Source organism: Epinephelus lanceolatus, chromosome 15 (assembly GCF_041903045.1).
Source record: "Epinephelus lanceolatus isolate andai-2023 chromosome 15, ASM4190304v1, whole genome shotgun sequence".
Classification (NCBI taxonomy): domain Eukaryota; kingdom Metazoa; phylum Chordata; class Actinopteri; order Perciformes; family Serranidae; genus Epinephelus; species Epinephelus lanceolatus.
In genome coordinates this window covers 43006811-43030064 of record NC_135748.1, presented here as the reverse complement: position 1 = coordinate 43030064, position 23254 = coordinate 43006811, and the positions used below count along the sequence as shown (strand labels likewise).

Sequence of the window (23254 nt, the reverse complement as noted above, 5' to 3'; positions counted from 1 at the left end):
CAAATTTGGCACAAACGTTCACTTGGACTTGAACTGATTATAATTTGGTGGTCAAAGGTCACTGCGACCTCATCTGTTTCATTCTTATGAACACAAAGAATGTAAATATTCGAAGAATTTTGTTCCCTTGGTGGTTAAAAGTCATGGTCACTGTGACCCAACATCTCAAAAAGGCCTTGAGGGAGTTTTTCCTCAAATTTGGCACAAACATTCACTTCGACTCAAGAATGAACTGATTAGAATATGGTGGTTGAAGGTCAAAGCTCAGTGTGACCTCACAAAACATACTTTTACCATACCTTAAGAAGTTCTATGCAAATTATGACACAAATGTCTAACAGGATAAAATAATGAAGTGATGACATTTTATTTCCCAAAAGTCAGAGGTCAGCTTCACTGTGACATCATCACGTTCTGTAAAATCTGGAACTTGACTGGTTCACAGAGGCACACAGCCACAAGGCGCTACCTCTGTAGCCTCTCCTTTTCTTCACTCTCCTGCATTCTTTAACACCCTGTCTTTGTATCTGACCTCATCGTGAGGTCATCAGCGAGGAGTGGCTCAGAGATACAAGTGAGAGATGGAGCAGATACAGAGAGTGCACGAAGCGCCTCGTGGCTAAGCCTCCCCCCATCCGATAGGTCCACAAAGAGCTGACAGCCGCTCTGCGTCCGGTTAATAATAAATGAGTCAGATCAGTCAGTTCAACTCGGAGCCTCCACTCCCTGCTCCTCCTCCTCCTCCTCTTCCTCACCTGTAATGAGTAGGGAGGAGAGCAGAGGGAACGTGAACTGGGCCGTAACGCCCTCCTGGGGAGTCCCGGGAGGGAGCCAGGTCTTTTCTTCCCCTCCCCTCGGCCTCATGTCCACCCCCCCCCCACCCCACCACCCCACGCCTCACACTCGTATCTTAAGAGCTGCGGAGCTCTTGCTGTGGAAATGAGTTTCTGCGGGCTCGATCAAACAAAAGCAAATGTGTGCAGAAAAAGGATGAAGAGCAGCGTTGTCTTTGGACTCCTCACGCTGCGGGCCTCAGCACAGGATTGTAGGAAATATAATATGACTTGTGGAAAAGCTCTTGTTTTTTCAGTTGATTGTTCTCACTCTGATCTCTTTACCTGTTCAGGATGAAAGGTGCACTGCTTACTCTTTCAAAAGAATCTGCTTCTCTATTCACCAATCAATTTCTAAATCCTCATATTCCCCCAGCTGCTTCAGGCCCTCTGTCTCTGCAGCTTTTGTTTTGATCCCTGAGTTTTTGTCACCGCTGCTTCTTCTTTCCCTCGATTAGATCTAACAGGCAGTTAGCTCCCAACAAGGTCACATTCATCAAGCTGTCAGCTTCCTATAGGTAAACAGGGCCCGGTAATATATCGAGAATATATCAGTATCGTGATCTTAGACGAGATATCGTCGTAGATTTTTGATATAATATCTTAAGTGTTGTGTTTTCCTGGTTTTAAAGACTGCGTTATTGTAATACTCTGAACTTACCAGACTGTTTTGTATCATTTGCCTTTACCCACTTAGTCATTAAAGGACCTAGTCTTAACTTTAAGGGGAAATTCTAAGAAAACGTCACAATTTTAAGAATTTTCTCAGAATTTCATCACCAGGAGCAACTGTGTGTATGAGGAAGCTTTGTGAATACGGCCCCTGGCCTCCAGATTTCTGTGGGACATGCTGGTACCCCAGAGGTCTGTGTCTGTGCTTCCACAGGTCCCACTGTGGATCAGACTTGACTTGAGGCATGGACGCAGGAGGGTGTCCTGTGGTGTCTAGCACCAAGGTGTTGGTGGTACCAGGGGGTACTAGAATGTCCCACAGATGCTCAATCTGATTTGGACGTTCCTCAGGTCATTTCTGAGCAGCTTTTGGTACGACATGGTGAATTGTCCTGCCATCAGTGAGTGCTGATGACATGAGGGGAGGTACTTGGTCTGTAACGATGTTTGGGTGGGCAGAGCGTGTCAAGTGGTATCCACATGAATGTTAGGACTAAAGAGTTCCAGCAGAGCTCGGCATTGGAACAAGATGATCAGTGTCACTCACTTCACCTGTCAGTGGTTTTAATGTTTTGGCTGATCGGTGTATTTTGTAGCAGCACCAGTACAGGGTCTCTGCAGGTCCTTTAAATGTCTTAAAATGTCTTCAATTGAATTTTATAAATAGAAGGCCTTAAATTTTTGTTTCATCCATCATTTAGTTTCTGTTAAAATGAGTCAAGCTCTCAATATGAAAGTCCACATTTCTGTTACAAATCTTTAAAACGACCACTGAACCTAATTCTGTCTTTTTTCTTCATACCTACCCGTACCTGTTGGTAAAATGTGGATTAACATTACTCACTCTAACAACCATATTCCTACAAAACAAAAACTACCTCTGCACACGACCACACAGATACTGACATTTATACCTACCTGCAATGCTGGAATAAGAAAAAGATGATATGTCCTAAAGTCTGTCTTAAATCTGGTTAAAGATTATCATGAAAAGATCTTAAAAACAGGGCTGTACCTGACTCAGAATTATGTCAGTTGAATCAGAGTTGGCTGATAATAGTAATAATAATAATAATAATACATTTTATTTATAGAGCGCTTTTCAAAAACACAAAGACACTTTACAGGCATAAAAAAGTGCAGGGAAATACAATCAGAAGTGCAAAACAGTAGACAAAAGAGGAAAAAAATGACAGACAGAAGTGCATTAGTTATAAGTGAATCGGTATTTTTCCCATACAAAGTTTTAAAGTCTGAACGAGGCTCAGCAGGATGTTCAGTGTGACAGCACTAATGATGAATTGGTGTAACATTTTATTCTGGCACTAGATATCTGACAAAAGTCAGAGACTGTGTTGTATGAAGTGTCTGTGAGCTATAAATTCACCACTTCTCACCAGAAGAGAGAAGATAATGTTATCGCAGAGCCTCACGGTGCAGAGTTTCTCCTCCTCTGTGCTGCTCCATTGTGTCTGCAGCTGTCTGTACCAAAGAAAGAGCGCTCACTCTGCAGCAAAATCTGGGGACCAAAACAACCCCACATATACTCGACTGCTCGACTTTAAGCAGTCTCAGTCGACTGAGGGGTCTGCGACTAACGATTTGACTCTCCAGCTTCCAAGGAGCAGCCCATGAAGAAAGTTCACCCTTTGTGGATTCTCCATTCACCGTGGAAGCATGCCAGAAAAACAAAGCTTACCTCACAAATTCAAAGCTACACATGACGAGTTAATGCTGTACAAACGGAAATTTTGTGGGTGAAATTTAACTTTAAGAATCCCAATGAACTAAACAATATAAAGCTAGTTATATGTGATGGAGAGCGGCACCGTGGTGCAGTGGTTTGAATCCAACGGACATCTGGGTCTGGGGTTAATCGGTGACTCTAAATTGGCCGTAGGTGTGATTGCAAGCTTTAACAGTTATCTGTGACCAAGTGTCAGCCCTGTGAGAGTCTAGACCTGTCTAGCCTCTTGCCCAGTGTCAGCTGGGATAGGCTCCACCCCCCGCGACCCTGAAAAGGATCAGCGGTTATGGATAATGAATGAATGAATATTTAATGGAATAAAATGCATAATTATCTGTGAGCTGTAAATTCACCTCCTCTCAGCAGCAGAGAGAAGATAAGTTTATCTCAGAGCCTGACGGTGCAGAGTTTCTCTTCCTCTGTGCTGCTGCATCACGTCTGCAGCTGACTGTACCAAATGGTATCTTAAAAGGCAAGAGCGCTCACTGTGCATCAAAATCTGGGGACCGAAACGTCCCAAGGTGTACACTGCACAGCAAACCAACTAGCAAAAAAAAAACAGACTGCTTGACTTGAAGCAATCTTGGCCGACTGAGGGGACTGATGACTCACATCTGGGACAGTCAGGGGGCAGCACGACTTAAAAAGCATTAGATTCAGGTGTTTGATTCCTGTAGACATTCAGCAGTAATCAACACATTTCATCTCACTGTCGATATTAAGGTATTAAACTATAGTAAAATATATTTTTTCCCATGTGTCCGAGCCCCACAGGTAAATAAATATCAGCAGCTCCAGATGTAAAATATAAATGGTTTAAATGCTCTTTTATCCAACCTCTGAAAAGCACAATTTTCAAACCTGCAGTTTTAATCATCTGCACCCTTTTCCATCTTCACAAGTTTTAAGAAGTGAAGTGATAACTGTCTGTGGTAAATTTAATTATCTGTAACTAATTAACATCCATGATGTGGCGCTGGGGGCATTGAATAAGTTCATCTTGGCATCCCGTGCACACCACACTGCAGCAACACGCCTCCTATCACCTGTAAGAGGATGCCATCTTCCATTTAGCTTTTTCTCTCCGCCATCAAAAATAAAGTGAATCCAGTCACTTCCCGGCTCCCATTGTGCTGCGAGTGAGTAAACAAACTATACAGAGCTGCAGAGATTATACAGGAATTTGTATTCTGCCACATGTTCAGCCTCTGCTGCTTTTTCAGGTGGGTTAGACTGCGTGGAAGTGTCCCACCACCCAGAGTGCTGCAGGGTGCAGTGGTGACAAGTTCAGGGCAGAATGGGACCTGGGAGCGACTGCTGGTTACTGTGTGTGGTTCAGCAGACAAACTTATCAGCTCTGGTGAAAACGAAATGGCGTTTGGCTGCTGAGCAGGTTTAATTTCCTTCCCTGGAGTCAGAGCCAGCGGCGGCGGCTGCAGGCAGGCTGCTGGATTAGTATTCAGCTGGCTGTGGACAACAGAGCCGGTCTGTTGGTGTTTGCCCCGTGGCTGTTGTCTCGCTGTCAGGTTAGCCAATGACACGTCAGAACTCACCTCTCTGGCCTCAGCGGCTCCTGGTTATAATACACTCTCTCTGCAGCTCCCTGCCAAAGACACAGACAGCTTCCATCATCAGTTTACACCTGAGTTAGTCATGAAAGGTTTGAATAACACACATGATGCAGTCACACACACAGTCGTGCTTCAGACCTGATTTCTGTTGTTCAGCATGAAACAGCCGAAGATACTGGGTTATAAGTCCACGCTGTTTGTGACAAACTCACATATAAATATGTGTATATAGCAAAATTTTAATGTTATATCAATACTGTGATATGAGACAGAGAGCTGCGATGATAGGCGACAGTCAGACGCTTGTTTCCTGTTTAGATACAGTGTCATTGTGAGAGACGTCCAATTCAAGAACGGAGAACCAGCTTCATGTGAGGGACTGGAGCCTGGGGGGGTTAATCGCAGGTGTGGGTCGGGTCGGAGGACTTTTATTAACGGGTGCAGCTTTGACTTCGATATAATGACGAGCAACGGGTCAGTTCTGGTGCTGAGCTTTATGGTTTTAAATAATGGATCCATGCAGGACTCTGCTCTCATGGCAGCAGCACTCCCTGATGGCAGCGCCCCCCACCATCAGGACAATGCCTCATGTCACGCAGCAAAAACTGTTCAAGAATGATCCGAGGAACATGACAAAGAACTCAAGGTGTCGACCTGGCCTTCACACTTCTCAGATCCCAATCTGATCCAGCATCTAGTCAAACAAAAGCTAGAGACAGCAGAAGAAGAGCTTTACAGTGGAAAGTTTCTCTTCCTCTGTGCTGCTGCATTGTGTCTGTCCCAGAGAGTAGCATGAAAGTCAAGAGCACTCACTCTGCAGCAAAATCCAGGGACCCAAACATTCCTACGGGTACAATGCACAGCACACTGAAGAGGAAAAAGAAAAGTGTTTTATGGCGTATCAATAGCCTGTGTGTGTTTAATCACAGGTAACGGGTCGGTTCTGCTGCTGAGCTTTACGGGTATGGGTGGGTGCAGGTTTTCAAAAATGGACCCGTGCAGGACTTTGCAAAATTTGGTTTACTGGTCTGTTCTAGTTTAATATCAAACTGGTTTAAGAAACTCCAGCCCCACCTCAGTGCACAAACCTGTTCTTATCTCAAGATATCAGGTAAATCAAATGCATGCTAGAAAAAGTAGTGTAAGCTCTGAACTGTCGCCATTGTTTGATTTTGAACAATTTGTTTCTAAGACTTAGAATTCTCTAATGAGCTGCCAAGTGAGAACAATATCTCCTGCATATTGGTCGGTGCCATAAAAATTACTGTGATGAGAATTTGATATTTTTTTGTAGAGTTTTCGTCCACTTGGAGTCACCATAAAGAAAAAAAAAAAGACCTGACGTGACATTTTGCAGGCTGCAGAGGGAGGAGCAGTTGGTGGCAGCATGGCCATAAAATGAGCATCAGACGACGGCCAGCCAAAGTAAAGACTGCAGGTTTCAAAACACTCAATAAAAAGCTTTACAGAAGCTTTACGACGTAGGTGATGCATTCAGCGTGTTTGTTAGGCCTCAAGGACACAACGAGATGTAGTGAGAAACGCAACAACACAAACAAAACGTTCACAGTGAAACTCCACACAATCGCCTTCAGATGAAAGCTCTATCATGTCTTCACAGAGACTCAGAATCTTTCACACCTCATCAGGACAAATCTTTTACAGTGTGGCACTCCTCTCTAATGAGGAGTTACGTTACACTCCGTGACATTTTTTTTTTAACCTTTATTTGTAAATGCATCTGAACACACTGTGTGTCAGTCTGGCACGTTTCCTTCAACCTCTGTGACTGCGCTGCATCACCATCTGTTCTCAGGGGCCGTGCAGAGTCGACGTGATGCTCTGTAAAAACTCGAGGAATATATCACTTCCAGTTAATGTGACAATGCGTGTGTGATGGTTGCAGGTGTTTCTGGTGGCACTGCGTCTGCTGGTTGATGCTGGTTCCTGTTCCCTGTGAGACTGGGAGCTCAGGGTGTGATGGGGCAGCTGGGGGGAAGGTGCTGGGGGAGCTGAAGCCTGACTAACTTGGCCATCTTCCCTCGTGGAGGTTGAGATCAAATGAAGCGCGCTGTTCTGTCTGTTTCCATCTGTGTCTTCTTCTCTTTGTGATTGTGTCCGTCTCTCTCCGGTTACTCTCTTTCACTCTATGTCTCCTGGTCTCCCTCTGCGGGAGAATATCGACGGCACAAGACTTGAGAGAGCTAAAAAGAAATTTGCGTTCGTGTCAGCGTGCGCAGGGTCGGGGAATTGTAAGAGCAGAATTAGATTTGTGCGCGAGGGAGGACAGAGTCGTGAGCGTGACGATGACTTGAGTGTGTAAGAGGAATTGTGTAACAACATTTAAGTCGGCAACACGGATTCTCCCTCCTAATGAACAGAGCTGCTCGAGTGTAAAACCCAGAGCAGAGAGGAACATCTTCAGTTTTATTCTACTTTCAAAATAAAACCTGGGACTGCTGTCATAAAAACAAATTAAGATACCAGTATCAATAAAGTGACAACGATACCAGTAGATACCTTTGTAGTGGTCCGCGCTGACGATAGCTGTGGCCGGAGGCTTTATGTTTTCAGGTTGTCCACCCGTCTGTACGTACCTTCATCTGTCCCGTCTTTGTGAATGTGAGATTTCAAGAATGCCTCAAGAACATTTCTTCAGATTCGGCACAAATGTCGACTTTGACTCAACGATGAACTGTTTAGTTTTCTGTGGTCAAAGGTCAAATGTCACTGGGACCGTACATCCATCTCATTCTCCTGAACGCAGTAACTCAAGAACAGCTTGAGGGAATTTCAAGCTATTGAAATCACGTCCTTGAAATTTCCATATTTAAGGATACAGGTCACTGATGATGACGCTAAGGGATTTGCTAAGGACACGCACAGTCTCATCTCACAGCAGCTGTGAGGGAATTTCAGAGACACATCAGAGGTGGTTTCACGTCAGTACATTTATGAATGAGCGAGCTATTGACAACCTTGCGTGTCCTTAGCAAAACAGGTCATTCATAACATTTTTTAAAATGTATTTCATTTGTTTCACAAACTCACAGATGTGAAATGTTTACAGGCTGTAACTCTTTAACGACAGTGGTTTGAGATTTCTGTGTTGAAAAAATAAAGTTATTGAATATTGAAGTGGGTCGTATTGCACTTTGAGTTCGCTCCCTAACTACGCCATAGTTACAGGTGCATTGGAAGGAAATTCAAGCCCTTTTTAGACAGGAATGAATTTGCAGGAAAGCCTAATCAGTGTTTTTTCAGCATTGGCAGTATAAAAACAAAATGCCGCCTACCTACTTTTGTTTATACAGAATGTGCCTTTTTCTGGGCAATGGGGGGCGTGAGCAAGTAACAAAACGTGTAGCTCAGCGTGTGACGTAAACAGTGACGTGGGAGGGAAGCCGCGGCTGGTCAGTCCTTCAGCGATTCTCTTGTAAGTCGGCCCGTTCTTCACCGTCCCCGTCATCTGACGGTTAATGGCCTCTTCGTTTGCGAGGACAAGGAGGGCGCGCAATTCCTTGTCTCCCCAGTTGCTCATCTTTACAGTGTCTGTCAGGTTTGTGTTTCCCTCTTGCTACTAGCTGCTCGCTAATTCCTGCTATCAGCTGTTTCCTGTTTATCCACCGCCAGTGGCTCGCACGTGTGGCGTCATCAACAGCTCCTCCCACAAGTCATCAACAGCTCCTCCCGTTACAGAAGGCCGCCTCGTTCTGTTTAAACTAAAAGGGTTCCACCAATATGTCTACCCTACGATGCGGAAAATTGGGCACCTCGGATCAACTCGCCAATCCGGCTCTGTGTGTCTAAACGCTCGCAGCTTGCCGGCAAAACGGCCCAACATTCGCCGAAAACCTGGCAGTGTAAAAGGGGCTTCAGTTTGTTGCGCTCTCAACTGCATTGTCATTTTCAATTTTTTGGCGTTGACTTAAACTGTGAAATATAAGTCTGCTTTCAAACCAGCCGCCACAGAGTTCAGACTGAGACCAACTCTTCAAGAAGGTCTCGGTCAGGTTATTTTGGTGTGTTCACACCTGCACAAACCAGCCTATATTAATGGCATGAATTAACCAAAACAAAAGGAGGAATTAAATGATCTTGAGGCCACGCAGTAGCATCTCAAGTGCTCCATTTGGTAAACGTGGTCTGATTTGTTGTTTTACTTGTGTCCATGGCACCTGGGCTCTGCAGAGTTCAGCTGGATCACCAGAATTTGGCTTAAGTTCAATCTACAGAGCGGAAACTTAACTTTAACTCTTAAGAAGACGAGACCCTGACATCAGGATGTGGGTGTTTCTTGTTGCAGCTTATCAAAATATCTGGCAAGCAGCCTCGTCCAGGTCAGAGCTCAGAGGCCAGAACAGTTGAAGAAAATTAAGAGATGAAACTCAAAAATGAGAACACGCAGACGGCACGCTCAGATCTGACTCTACTTTTATAAACTTAAATGTTGACTCTCAGACTGAGAAACGATCAGAATTTGTTTGTGCTCTCTCGTCTGTCTCATCTCTCTTTGTCCATTGTTCAGACTTTAGCTCACACTTTCTCCTCTCTCACCATTACTGTCCATTTCCCTCTGTCCCTTTGTTTCTCCCTCTCCTCCCCCTCCCGTCCCTTTGTCTCTCCCTCCTTTTTCCTCCCACCCCGCTGGGCAGGGAGGCCTTTGATGCTGGGCTGATATCTATTCATGCGGGTCATTCATCAGCACCGTGTCGCTCTTTAAGCAGCGAGCAGGAAGCCAGATCAATAAGATGGCTGAACGGATGGATCTCTTAAGAGTCCTCCTCAGCCTGGAGAGATAAGGGAAATTTTTTGAATGGATGGCACTTTAAAGAGTCACACAGGGTGGGCGGGTGCGGGGGTGGTGGGGATGAATAAAGATCTGAGCACATCACAGCCAGTATTAAAATGGGCAAAGGCATTTAGATTGAAAAGGTGGTGAAACTTTGGAGGAAAATCTTGGAGGAGTCTCGCTGGAAGGCCTGCGTGTCGGGAAAAGTTCAATATAATCCACTCCAAGAGAATTCAGGTCCATTACTGCTGTGATCTGAAACAAAAGAAGACCAGGGAGCCGCACGTCGTGACTTTATTCTGCACTTACAGTGATTAGTTTTGTGTCTGTAAACAGCCACGTCAGCAGTGTTGAGCTGAACAGCTCGGCCTATTAGATGGTTGTTATCAGTGGGGCTGTCACAATAACTGCAGTATTGACAAGCCAACCGCCACCACTGCGTTGCATCTTTACTATCTACTACAAACACCAGAGGCGTGACGAGGCGCTGAGCGTCTATTGAGTCCTGCACATTAAAAACACCTGACTGGGTCCAGACAGCTCCAGTGAGCTGACTGGTTCGTCTGGCTTCACGATGTGAAGCAGCAGTTTCTCAGTTGAAATAAAAACCAACCAATGAGTGCTGTGGGGAGACTCATCATGAGCCAATCAGCGCCACAGATGGGACTAACATTGTTTTCAAGCTGTTGTCAGGTGGTGCGGTGGGACCAGTGAGGAGTTTAAACAATTGCGGCAGCTGGAAAAACTGGAAATTGGGGCTGCTCTGAATCGACATAACTGTTAATTTTGTTCATGAAAACGACCTTTTTTTATATGACCAGATGACGAGCTAATGATGCTTATGTTCTTTTGGTTTGTTTGTTTATTAAGATCCCCGTTAGCTTTTGCGTTGCAGTAGCTATTCTTCGTGGGGACCACACAGCTACATGGTGACATAACAAAATCTAAATTCACACTACACGACACAAAACACTAAATAACACATCATAATGCACACCCACAACTTCACAGTAACTTTTGACATAGTTAACATGAGACAAAGAAGAAGACCGACTCGGACTAAATCCATCATAATCCAAGAGATATCATCATCTAATAATCAATAGACTGACCGTGAAACATTTACACACCAAGGAACACTCATTAATTAGTAACGTTTCTTTTTAAATAATGCTCTTTTAGCAATTCTGTAAAACCAAATACATTAATTCGTTGTATTTAATATGTTTTGGAAGTGAATTGTATTCTTGCATTGCTCTGTATATTTCTAAACGTTGACGAGACGAGATTGGACAAAAATGTTAGTGGTGGACTGTCGGACATTAAAGATGAGACGACAGAAGATGTAACAATAAATTATTTCATGTAGTTTCTTTTAAAGCTGTATGAGCGGTATGAGAATGAAACGCTAACTGGCTGTAAACTCCAGTAAATAGTCTGCACCAGGATGTTTCTTTTGTAATTCAGCAGTAAATAATCAGCTGTGTGTGTCTGACTGTGGATGGTGGAGCTGCTGAATGGATCTGTGGAGTTTGTTAGTTGCAGCGGTGGCTGTTAGCAGCTAGCTCCGCTCATTCTCTGAATGGCAGCGGAGCCAATGGCCGCCGGACTTTGCATGTGTTGATCCACTGAGATCTGGACTGGAGAAGGTTTATGGTTTGATGGTGTTTGACAGGCAGGTAGGAGGCTCAGTTATCTGATCCCTGACACTGGAACAATCCTTTGATGGGATTTGATGATGTAGCCTCCTTGAAATTCAGCTGTTAAAGGATTCTTTATTGACTTTGAGGAGCTCCATTTGTTGCTCGTACATCACCTGACTCCCTCCTTTGATTACTTCAGAATGACTACATCCAAAATGTGAGCAAATATAGGAAGCAGAGTCGGGCAATACGACCTCATATCTACGCTCCTGATGACGACTGATAACATTTGAAGCTGGTGTTTCTTTATGAGTCAAACTTTAAATAGAACCCAATTAAAATCATTAAGACCTTTTTCTTCTGTCACATTCAGCACTTAATGCATTTCAGTGTGAACGCAGGGTGTCATCTGTATGAACTGTAAATGAGATCATAAACATCACATCAGCTGCTCTGACGGAGATCACAGACTGTGAACAGTTTTATGAGGAAATTGATGCGTTCACTTTGTTTTAATTGATGTAAAGTGGAGCTCATTAGTCTGTAAAACCCCAAATAAACTTCATTTATTTGCAACTCAACATAAACATTTATTTATTCTATCTTATTTTTGGCATTTTAATTCAGAGTTCAGTTTTCTAGTTTTGGGGGCAGACTCTGTGTTTGAGCCTCAATGACATAAAACAAATGTGCAAACGGCGATTGTCACAGTGGATGTTTCGCTGCAGGAAAATCTGAGATGATGTTTGGTTCACTGATGTTTCGACGTTTTGCCATGACGCTGCTGATACCCGGCTCATCAGCAGCTGGTTGCCATGACGCTAACGTGAGCTGAAATGTAGGAGGTCTGGGCCGCAGAGCCGCAGGAAGGCTGACAGGAAATCAGCGAAAGGCATGACAGTCAGGGAATGAAGTTCAGATCGCAGGAGATGTTTCCTCTAATGCATCTCTGCACACACACGCACACACACACGCACACAGACACACACACACAGACACACACATATTCTCTGTCTTTGTCTTTATTTTTGTGGTTTCCTTACCTGTCGTCTTCACAGCTTCTTAAGTGCAAGTGTGAAAGGAGCCACAGGAAGTGCAGGAACACACACACACACACACACACACACACACACACACACAGTGACACTGCCAACAAAGCCACCTCTCAAGACATGTCACCCCTGCCTTCATCACCTCAAGGTGATCTTGTGTGCGAGTGGAGAACACTCAGGGTTTTGATTCTTTGTATATTTTATTTGCACAAATGCTGAACAACAAAAAAAAAAACAATAAAAACATTAAGTAAAAAATTCCACGGTGCTAAAAAATCTCATCGAGCCACAAGAAGAAGACAAAACAAAAATATAAAGATGACAAAGATGCTTCTTCATGTCGAAACTCAGAGGAGAAGCATCCAGATATAAGTATTAGGGAATAAAAATAAATATTAGGGAATAAAATAACCTTCATGCAGGTAAAATGAAATGAAGTCAGTGTGTGTGTGTGTGTGTGTGTGTGTGTGTGTGTGTGTGTGTGTGTGTTTGCACATACAGGTGTTGATACAGGTTGTGCGTCTGTGTTGCCACCCTCCTGAACCTCTCGGTAATTAAATGGAGAGTACAAAGCGTCGTTGGCCTCTCGGACTCTCCCGACAGCTGCCTCCTCCGTCTGCCAGCATTTCACACCTGCGCCCTGTGAACCAATCACATCGTCCTCGCTCATTTTATATACTCTAACTGTGAAGATATTTTTAGGTTGGGTGCTATATTTGATCTCAGAGCAGAGCAGGCCGGGTTTTTATGCCTGTTGGTCAGAGGCTTTATGTTTTCTGGTTGTCCCCATGTGACTGTCCCGTCCCCATCGACACCTTGAGGGTCTTTTAGATTATAAACATTTAATATTTGATATTATTATTACTATTATATATAGTATTGTATAGTGTCAAGCCTTCCTGGTTCATTCTGTGTATTCATGCTCTGACAGATTACATCATATTTTATTAGATTTTATCCTTTATAATGACTTAAACAATTTAATATCCTCATATTTAGTTTATCTTTTTGTTGCTACTGGTGAGATTTTATTATTATCATTATTATGTTTTATACATCTTTAAATTGCATTGTTGGAGGACCCAGGATTTTCAAAGACAACGACTGCTCTTGTAGTCGTTGCTCATTTGACAATAAAGAACTTTGACCTTTACCTCGATGGTATTTCCTCAAATTTGGCACAAACGTCCAATTGTACTCAAGGACGAACTGATGAAATTTTGATGGTGTAAGGTCACTGTGACCTCACAAAACAGAATACACCAATTATTTTAGGCCTCTTCTGAATACTAGTTTTGGTGCATCAAAGCTTTGTTGAGAAAAATTCTTGATTAACCAAAGAACATGAGAGACAAGAACATGCTTTTTTGAAACATCAGTTTTCAGTCATTGTATCTAAAAACAAACAAACATGATAATTAGCTACTTTAGGCCTTTTAACACGCCTTTTCAGGCCGGCAAAGTCTTGCTGTTATTTCCCCTCGTTCTGCATAAAAGGTGCAATCCTGGAATGGGGGGACAGAGTTGTTGTGTCTTTTATCCGGCATCAGAGGTAGTAACAGCACCAAAACAGGACAGCTGCTAGGGCGGGATCATGGGCGGCACAGGTGTGACTTTTGATGACGTGTTGTGTGTGTGACCAACCTCTGTGGGAGATTCAGAAAGCAGCTGTTAGCAGTTAGCAGCTAACTCAAAGAAGAGGAACAGCAGCTGAAAACAAAGAGGTCCAGGAGCTCCTTACCCTCCGAGCAGGGGGCGAGATCAGCCGCCATATAACAGGGACGCTAAATGATTGTTATTGACATGTGATGTAACTGGGACAAAATACTTTGCAAGATGACCAAGATGTTACTGTCAGATTTCTGATTTACCAAACTGATTGTAGTTTTTTGATATTCCAGTTGGGGGTCATCTTTGTCAGTCTTGAAACTGTTCTAGTTGACTTTTTTGACATCTTGCTAACGAAGATGTACACCTGTCACAGATGGTCAAATTGTCTAACACTGATTTGGACATTGATTACCATGACAACGACTGAAGCATTTAAGTTAGTGCTAAATTGTTGTCTATATTTCCTACAGTCTGCTGCTCTCTGCTCTGGTCCGAGGAAAAAAAGCTGTTGTTGTCGTCTTATTTCCTTGTTATATTAGTCTTTTAATTAAAATAATAAATAACATGAATGCTTTCGGTGTCACTTTTTTCCCCTCTGGTATTGAACATGGTTCTGAATATCAACATTCTTCAAGGTACTGTGTAGAAATTAGAAATTCGGCAGCAAAGCGTCCCCAGAAGTCGGCTGAACTGCACACTGAAAAAAACAAACATAAAACAACAAAAAGAAGAAAAAAACGACTGCTCGACTTCTGAGAATCTGAGTTGAGTTAGCGGCCTCCAACTGATGATTTGAATCCTCAATTTCCAGAGGGCAGCACTTTAAATTTAATTGTCTGATACCTGCAGATCCTGAGAACATGTTGTTGGAAAGACAGCCTGCAGTGATGTGTTGAAACGAGTAAAGGTCGTACTTATCGTGGCAGAGCAGGAGGCAGAAAACAAAACTGAAGGTCCACAAGTTTTAAACCTTTGGCTCATTCATTAATGACACAGACAGATGTAATCAGCTGATCTGTCAAACACTGTCAGACCAAAACAGACGTGAATATGCAGAGAAAATCACTGATCAGTCTGTGTATGACAGTCGTGCACTTCTTTGATACAAAGCGGACCTCAAACACTTTTAGATTTCTCCTTCACATTAATCCATCTTTTCCTTCCTTTTTTAATGGTCCCCTTCACTTCCTGTCTGTCCGCAGCTGCTTCCTGTCCCTGCTCCTTGTGGCCGCCGTGGTTTGGAAGATCAAACAAAGCTGCTGGGCGTCACGGCGACGAGAGGTAAGTCCAAGGCTCACGCTGACAACACATATAATGTCTGGCTGCTGTGGTGGCTAAATGAACGACCACCGAAACTCAGCTGGTGTTTGGAAACGTTCTGGTGCCATAAAGCTGCTGCTCAGGTTTTACGTCTTTAGTCAGTGTTGTTTAAAAAAGACGAGACTGAGGTTTCACACCTGAAGTATAAAGACCCTCAGAGGAAGCCTCTGTAAATGGATCACACAACACTGCAACATGCATCTCTGCACCACAGCTACAACGCAAGATAAACAGACAATCGAATGAGCTGAAATACTTTGATGGGTTTTCCTTTCCAGAGTTGAATTAGCAATGTGTGTTCTTAGATCTCCAGGTTTACGATAATAAAACATTTTTAACTGAGAGGATCAGGAGATATTGTGTCTTATCTCGGTCCGTCCAAGTCGACTGTTTTCTTCAGTCCGTGTTTGTTTTCCTCCTTTAAACTGTGTCAGCTGTTAAACAGTCATTAAATTATAACAAGGAAGCAGAGAATCAAAGACAGTAGCTGAACTGTGATTTATTTTTGATTTTTTTTTTTTTTTTTGCTTTGAACCCAACTTCTACCCTTGAAACTTCCATGAACCCCGTCTCTCCTGTGGATAGAGAACTGCTCAGGAAAAACAAATGCACTGCAAGCGCTCCAGTGACTCATCTGACCCTCATCTGTTTAGTTCTGTGTGTTTAGTTAAGGAATAGTTGTAGGCTGCTGTCAGCCCTAGAGTGGTCTCCTCTGGTCTGAATCAGGGACTCATGTTGTCACAAAGTTGTATAATTGCCTAGAGTTGGTTCGTGTTCTCACGGCAGCATTTACAAGAGGACCAGATCAAATGCCTTGTGTGAGAAAGCTGCTCTTGATTGGTCAGAATTTCCATGTGGGAAAAATCCAGGAAGTAAAAGCAAACGTTGAAGAAGAGTACACTTGCAAGATAAATGTGACACTTTCTAATGTCACAATGGAGGGACAACTACGCAGGTTGATTTTAGCGCTGCTCATCGTGGACTATATTGCTGTCATTGTTCATTTTAGTCAAAGCATACAGTTTGAAAACGAGGCGCGGCTCCAACTAGAAAACAATGTTTTGATGCATTGGATGTGCTGAATGTGCATATTAAGGCAGTACAGGAGGAGGTGCACATTAATAATCCTCCAGAACTGTAACATGCTCATGTTTAACCCAAACAATGTGTCATGTGACTGCAGTTGCTTCACATCCAGGTCGGAACACCTTCTCACCACAAACCAACCGCACCAGAGTTCCTTTGGAGCCGGACTGAGACCACCTCTTCAAGAAGGTCTCAGTCCGGTTGTTTTGGTGTGTTCACACCTGCACAAACGAACCGCACTGAGGGGGCAAACACACCTGAGTTCGACTAGACCAAAGCAAACAGGGCAGGTGTGAAAGCAGCCTAAGTATATAGACTTTGGAGGGGATGGTGGACGGCATGAGGACAGGTGAAACAGCTGCTGAGCTGCAGACCAGTGATCGACACCAACAAACAATAAAACCAGTTGATTTTTTGCACCACACGTCATCATTTCCAGTCGCAATTGTGCCATCAAAACTGATTACTTAATCCAAAACCATGTTCCTAAACATGACCATACATTAACCTCAGCATTGTTTAAAGTTTCAACATATCTGTTACATAATCCCGCACAAACATAACGTATCCGTGGTTTTCAGAAACGCACAGTGCCAACATTTATCCTGCCGATTGTGTTGCACAGTTTCTTCCCTCAAACTGAGCAGAGATGAGTCACTGTTTTAATTCCTGGAGCGAAGACCCGGTGCATCAGCTCAGAATCATGGGAACAAAACATCAAGCCTTTACTTTTGTGCTTTTCTATCCTCATTTGAAGTACAGCCATTTTTCTGACAGGCGAAGAACCTCATAGAAGCTTTTATCTCTGGCTGGTGTGATTGCTGTGAGGTTTTTTTTTCTAAGACTACTCAAAGAAATCTTTAAATTACATAAACTGCAGATCACTCAACAAACAGCAGCATGAATGTTGACCAGCACAGAGCTCGCTGTGGCGTCTCTCTGTTTGTTTCTGAGGAGATTTGAGTTATTACATTACAAGATTTTGACATTTGGTTCCTCAAATCATTCAGAGGAACTGAGACTGAATACATAGTTTAAAGCCTTTAATGGGTGTAGTGATAGCCGTGGCTGGTGGCAACATGTGTTTGGGTTGTCCATCCATTAGTCTGTTTGTCTGTGCGTCCACACCATTCAACAATGAACTGATTAGATTTTGGTGGTCAAAGGTCACTGTGACCTTCTGTCAGTCACATTCTTGTGGATGCGATATCTCAAAAACAACTTGAGGGAATTTCCTCAAATTTGGCACAAACAGGACGGCCTCTATTTCAGCAAGTAGAGTGTTGGCCCCATGTTGGCTGAGTCCTTTGCAGCAGCTGGGTTTCGATTCTGTGGCTGCATGTTATCCCCGTTCGCTCTCCTGCTTTCTTGTCACTTTAGCTCCACTCTAATAAAGGCAATAAAAACCCAAACAGTTGTCTTTTTTTTAAATTTGGCACAAAGGTCCACTTGGATTAAATGATGAACTGAGGAGATTTTAGTGGTCAAAGGTCACTGTGACCTTGTGTCCATCTCATTCTTGTGAAAGCGATATCTCAAGGACGCCTTGAGGGAATTTCCTCAATTTTGGCACAAACGTCCACTTAGACTCAACATGAATCAATTAGATTTTGTTGGGCAAAGGTCAGTGTGACCTCACCAACCTTGTTTTATGGCAATAACGCAAGAATTCATATACCAAGTTTGACAAGACTTCACACAAATGTCTATCAAGATAAAATAATAATTTGGCACAAACTTTCACTTGGACTCAATGATGATCTGATTAGAATGTGGTGGCCAATGGTCAAAGGTCACTGTGACCTCGTGTCCATCTCATTCCCACGAATGTGGTATCTCAAGAACACCTTGAAGGAATTTCTTATCATTTGGCACAAACGTCTGCTTGGATGAAATGTTTAGAATTTTGTGGTCAAAGGTCACTGTGACCTCATAGAACATGTTTCTGTCCATAACTGAAGAATTCATTCACTAATTCTGACCAAACTTGACACAAATGTCTAACAGGATAAAATACTGAAGGTCAAAAGGTCAAAGGTCAGCTTGACTGTGACATCATCATGTTTTAACGTCATATCTCAGGAACAGAAGGGGAGACATTTGGTCAGATACTGAATTGGTGACTCTAATCTTGAAACTGTGCTGATTGTATAGATCTTCTGTGTGTGAAGCATCCATGTTTTCACTGACATGGATGGAGACTGTCAGAGACACTGGACTGGTGGGCGGAGTCATACAACCACAGGGTGGACTGGTGGGCGGAGTCATACAACCACAGGATGGACTGGTGGGCGGAGTCATACAACCACAGGGTGGACTGGTGGGCGGAGTCATACAACTACAGGGTGGACTGGTGGGCGGGGTCATACAACCACAGGGTGGACTGGTGGGCGGAGTCATACAACCACAGGGTGGACTGGTGGGCGGAGTCATACAACCACAGGGTGGACTGGTGGGCGGAGTCATACAACTACAGGGTGGACTGGTGGGCGGGGTCATACAACCACAGGGTGGACTGGTGGGCGGAGTCATACAACCACAGGGTGGACTGGTGGGCGGAGTCATACAACCACGGGGTGGTGGTTCTAGTTTAAAATACGTTCCTCCTATACTTAGAACAGCCAAAACATACTGACATACAGAGCATTTGCAGGCGTCACATTTGAATCAAGTGAGATAATGATGTAATAATCATAACAGTAACTGTCCAGATGCATAAATGAGTTGCATTTTAATTCCAAACCTGCAGATGTGTTGATTCATGAACATCACAGCGTTTCTAACGCTCCAGTATTTCCAAAAATTTTTTTAAACAGCATTTTATTTGAGGCTGTCAGTCACTGAAAGTACATTACTGAAGTGCAGTGACCATAATTAATTGCTCCTATGGCACAGCACATGGTGTCTTTCAAGCTGCACTGAGTCAGCTGGAAAAAGTCAATAATTTTTTGAAAGGACTGAACACAGGATGCCAAAGCAATCTGCCGAACTGTGGGAAGCTCTGCAGGGTGCACGACAGATGAAAATGACAGACAGTTTTCAGGTTGTGTAACAATTCTGCAAAACCAAAATTAGAGTAAAAATATTAATTCATTTATTGATTCGTAGGAGGAAAAATCACACATGAAGCTGTCCGTGTCGAACCTGTGGATCAGGAAACAGGCTGGGGGAGTATTATGTGATGCACTGCAGGTTTTAAGCGTCGGTGACGTTAACCCACTTTTTCAAAATTTCCAGTGCTGACGGACAGAAAGCAGGCATCCTGACAAAGCTCCCGTGTGATTGGTTTATTCCTCCTAAGATGACAGCAGCCACAATAGATCTGCTCACTTTATGACTTTGTTTCTTTAAGTCATTGTCCAAGTAAAAGTAAATAGGACGAGCTCTCAGTGGGCTGACGATGCGGCACGACGAGCCGGACGGTCAGACCGACTTCCTGAATGATATCTGGCTGTTTGAGCTATTTATAGCAGGGTTAGCATGTAGCAGCAGGTCAGCTAACTAAAGCGATGTGGAAACTATAAGCAGTCAGTGTGAGTGCAGTTTTTTGCATATTGAATTTTTGCTCCCTGAAAAATAAAAATGACAAAATGAATTTTCATAGTGCGTTTCCTGAAGGGTTTGAACCACCTTTTGAACGAGTGGCTGAAAGGTTGTGTGCATGTGGGAGTGTGTTTCTCTGCCAGCATCTGAGGGCAGACGAGCTATTGTTGTGCTGGATGTGAACTTTTGGTTTGTGCTTTTCACGCTCAGCGCTTCGGCTGAAGTGCCTTTCGGCTGTGACCTCGCCCAAGAGTGCTGTCATCACCCTCACCTCGGGATGCCTCTTAACATCCCCCCTCACCTGCTCCCACTTCGCCCTCTTTCCAGCACCCAGCCGCTGCCGTCCAGCTGGACCCTCCACAGGCAGGCCTTTAAACAGAATTAGCGGTGGACCTTTGTAAAGAGGAGCGGGGAGGTTACAGGAAACTGTGGGGCCGAGATTAATCTCCTCAACAGGAGGGTTTGTTAAAACAGCTTTCATAGAACCAGCTTGGGCTCTACTGAAGGCTCATTTATCCTCCTTTACATGCCAAAATATTAATTTTAAACGCTGTAACCATCACTGCCCACACGCGTCCTTTATGTTTACATGGATACATCCACTAGATGGCACTAGAGGGCGGAGTCAAACGTTTCTGACAGCAACAAACATGGCGACGTTGAATGAGGTCGTTATATTGTACCTTTTAACGGAGGCAGTGCTGGAGATGGCACTGATCTGTGCGACCACCACCAACCTGGTCTCACTCTGAAGTCGTTGAATACTGGCGCTTTGTCAGTGACGTCCAGTGTCAGACGCCGGCGAAAAAAGCCATTCTTTCACATCGGCATGATATGTGGCCGGTTACCGTTATTGTATAATGGCTCCCGGCAGCGTGAGGGGTAAAAACGACACAAGACCAACGAAAACTAAGGGGTTTGAAGTCTGAGTAGGGCAGGAGGGGTGGTGGATGGTCCAACAACCACGGACTTTCACCCAGGAGGCCAGTGTTCACTTCCTGTAAGATTGTAAAGCCAAACCCTGTTCTTTTTTCCTAAACCCAACCACGTGTGTGTGTTGAAGGAAAAACAACATCAGCTGGCAGTGTTGTAGCAACATAGTGCTTTTATTTTGAAAGAGACTGTATGCAAACTGTACATTTCCTGTGAAAAAAGAAGTGTATTTTGAAAACAGACAATGCATGTAACAGGCTGAAGTTGACACGGCGTCCCAGAATGTCAACAACCAACACACCCAGGGTACCTTGGACGTCATATGTGGACGTGGAAAGTCCATGACCAAACGTGGACATGTGACGAGGTCACAGTGAGGATGAGATGGTTATTTTTAAAACGTCTTCGTCATGGGTTACGGTGGTGAAAGCATCCTTTCTCCTCCAGGTGAGACGGGTGGTGAGGAGGATGTGTGCTGTGGGTGGCGTCAACCTGCCTCACGTACATGTAGATTCTCAATTTAACAAGACTCTTGAACTCGGCCAAACCTCAGGTGTCACGTATCAAGTGTTTGCAGCACTCAGGCGCCTCAGCTGTGAATGAGATGATGCAAGTTCATTGTTTTAAAACCCTCATGCATGGATTTGAGACTGAAGCGAGTTGTTGCATCACGTCTCCGAAATGCTGTAAGACAGTCACGATGGTGACTCATACAGTGTTTCAACATGCTGGGTACTTCCTGTAAAGAGTCCTAAGTGTTAGACAGGACAGTTTATAGATACAGTAATGTTTGTCAATCATTGTCAGTCATTCAGTCTGTGAATGCTGCAGTAGTTGGCTCACAGGATGTAGACTGTACCTGTAAGGCCGTCATTGGCTGTCTGTTTCAGACACAGCTTGTCTCCCTTTCCACTAAATCCAGACACTTTGTTTTCAAGGGCACTGTTGCTGTATCATGAGTTTAACACCACCTAAAACAATTGTGAGTGGTTTAAAGAAATGGAAACAACCCAGAAGGCTTTTTTCTTTACTGTGGAATAATGATGGGTTCAGCGAGTCCTTCCTCCAGCATGTACAGCATTAAAATGAAGTGTGGAAATATTGCTTTTTAGGCTTTGTAGTCCTTTCTTGAAAAATTCCTTTGAATCCTGTAGGTTTGAATTTTAATGCCTCAAATGATCTGAAACATGACGATCAGATTCACACTGAGAAGGCGTGTTGGTTATTTTAGTCAAAGTGAAAATGTACAAAGCAGCCAATTCATGGAGTGCAGGTACGTTTAAGTTCCTGCAGTTCAAGCAGCAGGTGGCAGCCGTAATGACCCTCCCTCTCTGTAAAGATGAATCTCCTTCTTAGAGGTGGCTGCACTTTAATGCTGCAGACACACGAGCAGAGCGCAGCCGTCTCTGAGGGGAGTCCTAATAATGATGTTCTCTGTGACATCATTGTCCTTGCTTCTGGTAGTCGTGGCGCTGCTGCCGTTAGTTTTTAATTTGACCTCTTTCTGGAAGTCAGCATACATTTCTGTTGAGCTTCAGGTGATGGAGGGAAAAAGTTCTGTCCCAAAAATCAGGACCCAAATAATCAGTTTACCATTTACAGTTCTTTTCAAAAGCTAAAGTGATGATGAGGGAGTTTATAAAAAATGTGAAGGTGAGCGTCACAAATGCAGATTTGTTGACAAAAAGTAAAGATTTCTGAAATAACTTATTTCACTGTTCAGCTAGAAATCTGGAAAACGTGGCATCAATTTAACCGGCCACAGTTAACCCAATATTCAGCCCCAGTTAGCCCAACAATTCAATTCAATCAATCAATTTTATTTATAAAGCCCAATATCACAAATCACAATTTGCCTCACAGGGCTTTACAGCATACGACATCCCTCTGTCCTTATGACCCTCACAGCTGATCAGGAAAAACTCCCCAAAAAAACGGGGGGCCAAAACAATTGGCCACAGTTAGCCCAACATTCGGCCACAGTTAACCCAACATTCGGCCACAGTTAGCCCAACATTTGGCCACAGTTAACCCAACATTCGGCCACAGTTAGCCCAACATTTGGCCACAGTTAGCCCAACATTCGGCCACAGTTAACCCAACATTCGGCCACAGTTAGCCCAACATTTGGCCACAGTTAGCCCAACATTTGGCCACAGTTAGCCCAACATTCGGCCACAGTTAGCCCAACATTTGGCCACAGTTAGCCCAACATTCGGCCACAGTTAGCCCAACATTTGGCCACAGTTAGCCCAACATTTGGCCACAGTTAGCCCAACATTTGGCCACAGTTAGCCCAACATTTGGCCACAGTTAGCCCAACATTCGGCCACAGTTAGCCCAACATTTGGCCACAGTTAGCCCAACATTCGGCCACAGTTAGCCCAACATTTGGCCACAGTTAGCCCAACATTTGGGCACAGTTAGCCCAACATTCGGCCACAGTTAGCC

At 43.9% G+C, this 23254-nt stretch overlaps 1 protein-coding gene across 2 annotated transcripts in view; it reads left to right on the top strand.

The window, feature by feature from the left end:
- Positions 1 to 23254, top strand: part of atrn (attractin) — a 225786-nt gene that overhangs the window by 134546 nt on the left and 67986 nt on the right. For both annotated transcript variants that reach the window (XM_078175381.1, XM_078175380.1), the window contains exon 26: positions 15124 to 15202. In XM_078175381.1, the coding sequence (XP_078031507.1) occupies positions 15124 to 15202 (79 nt within the window). The remainder of the gene's footprint in view (positions 1 to 15123; positions 15203 to 23254) is intronic.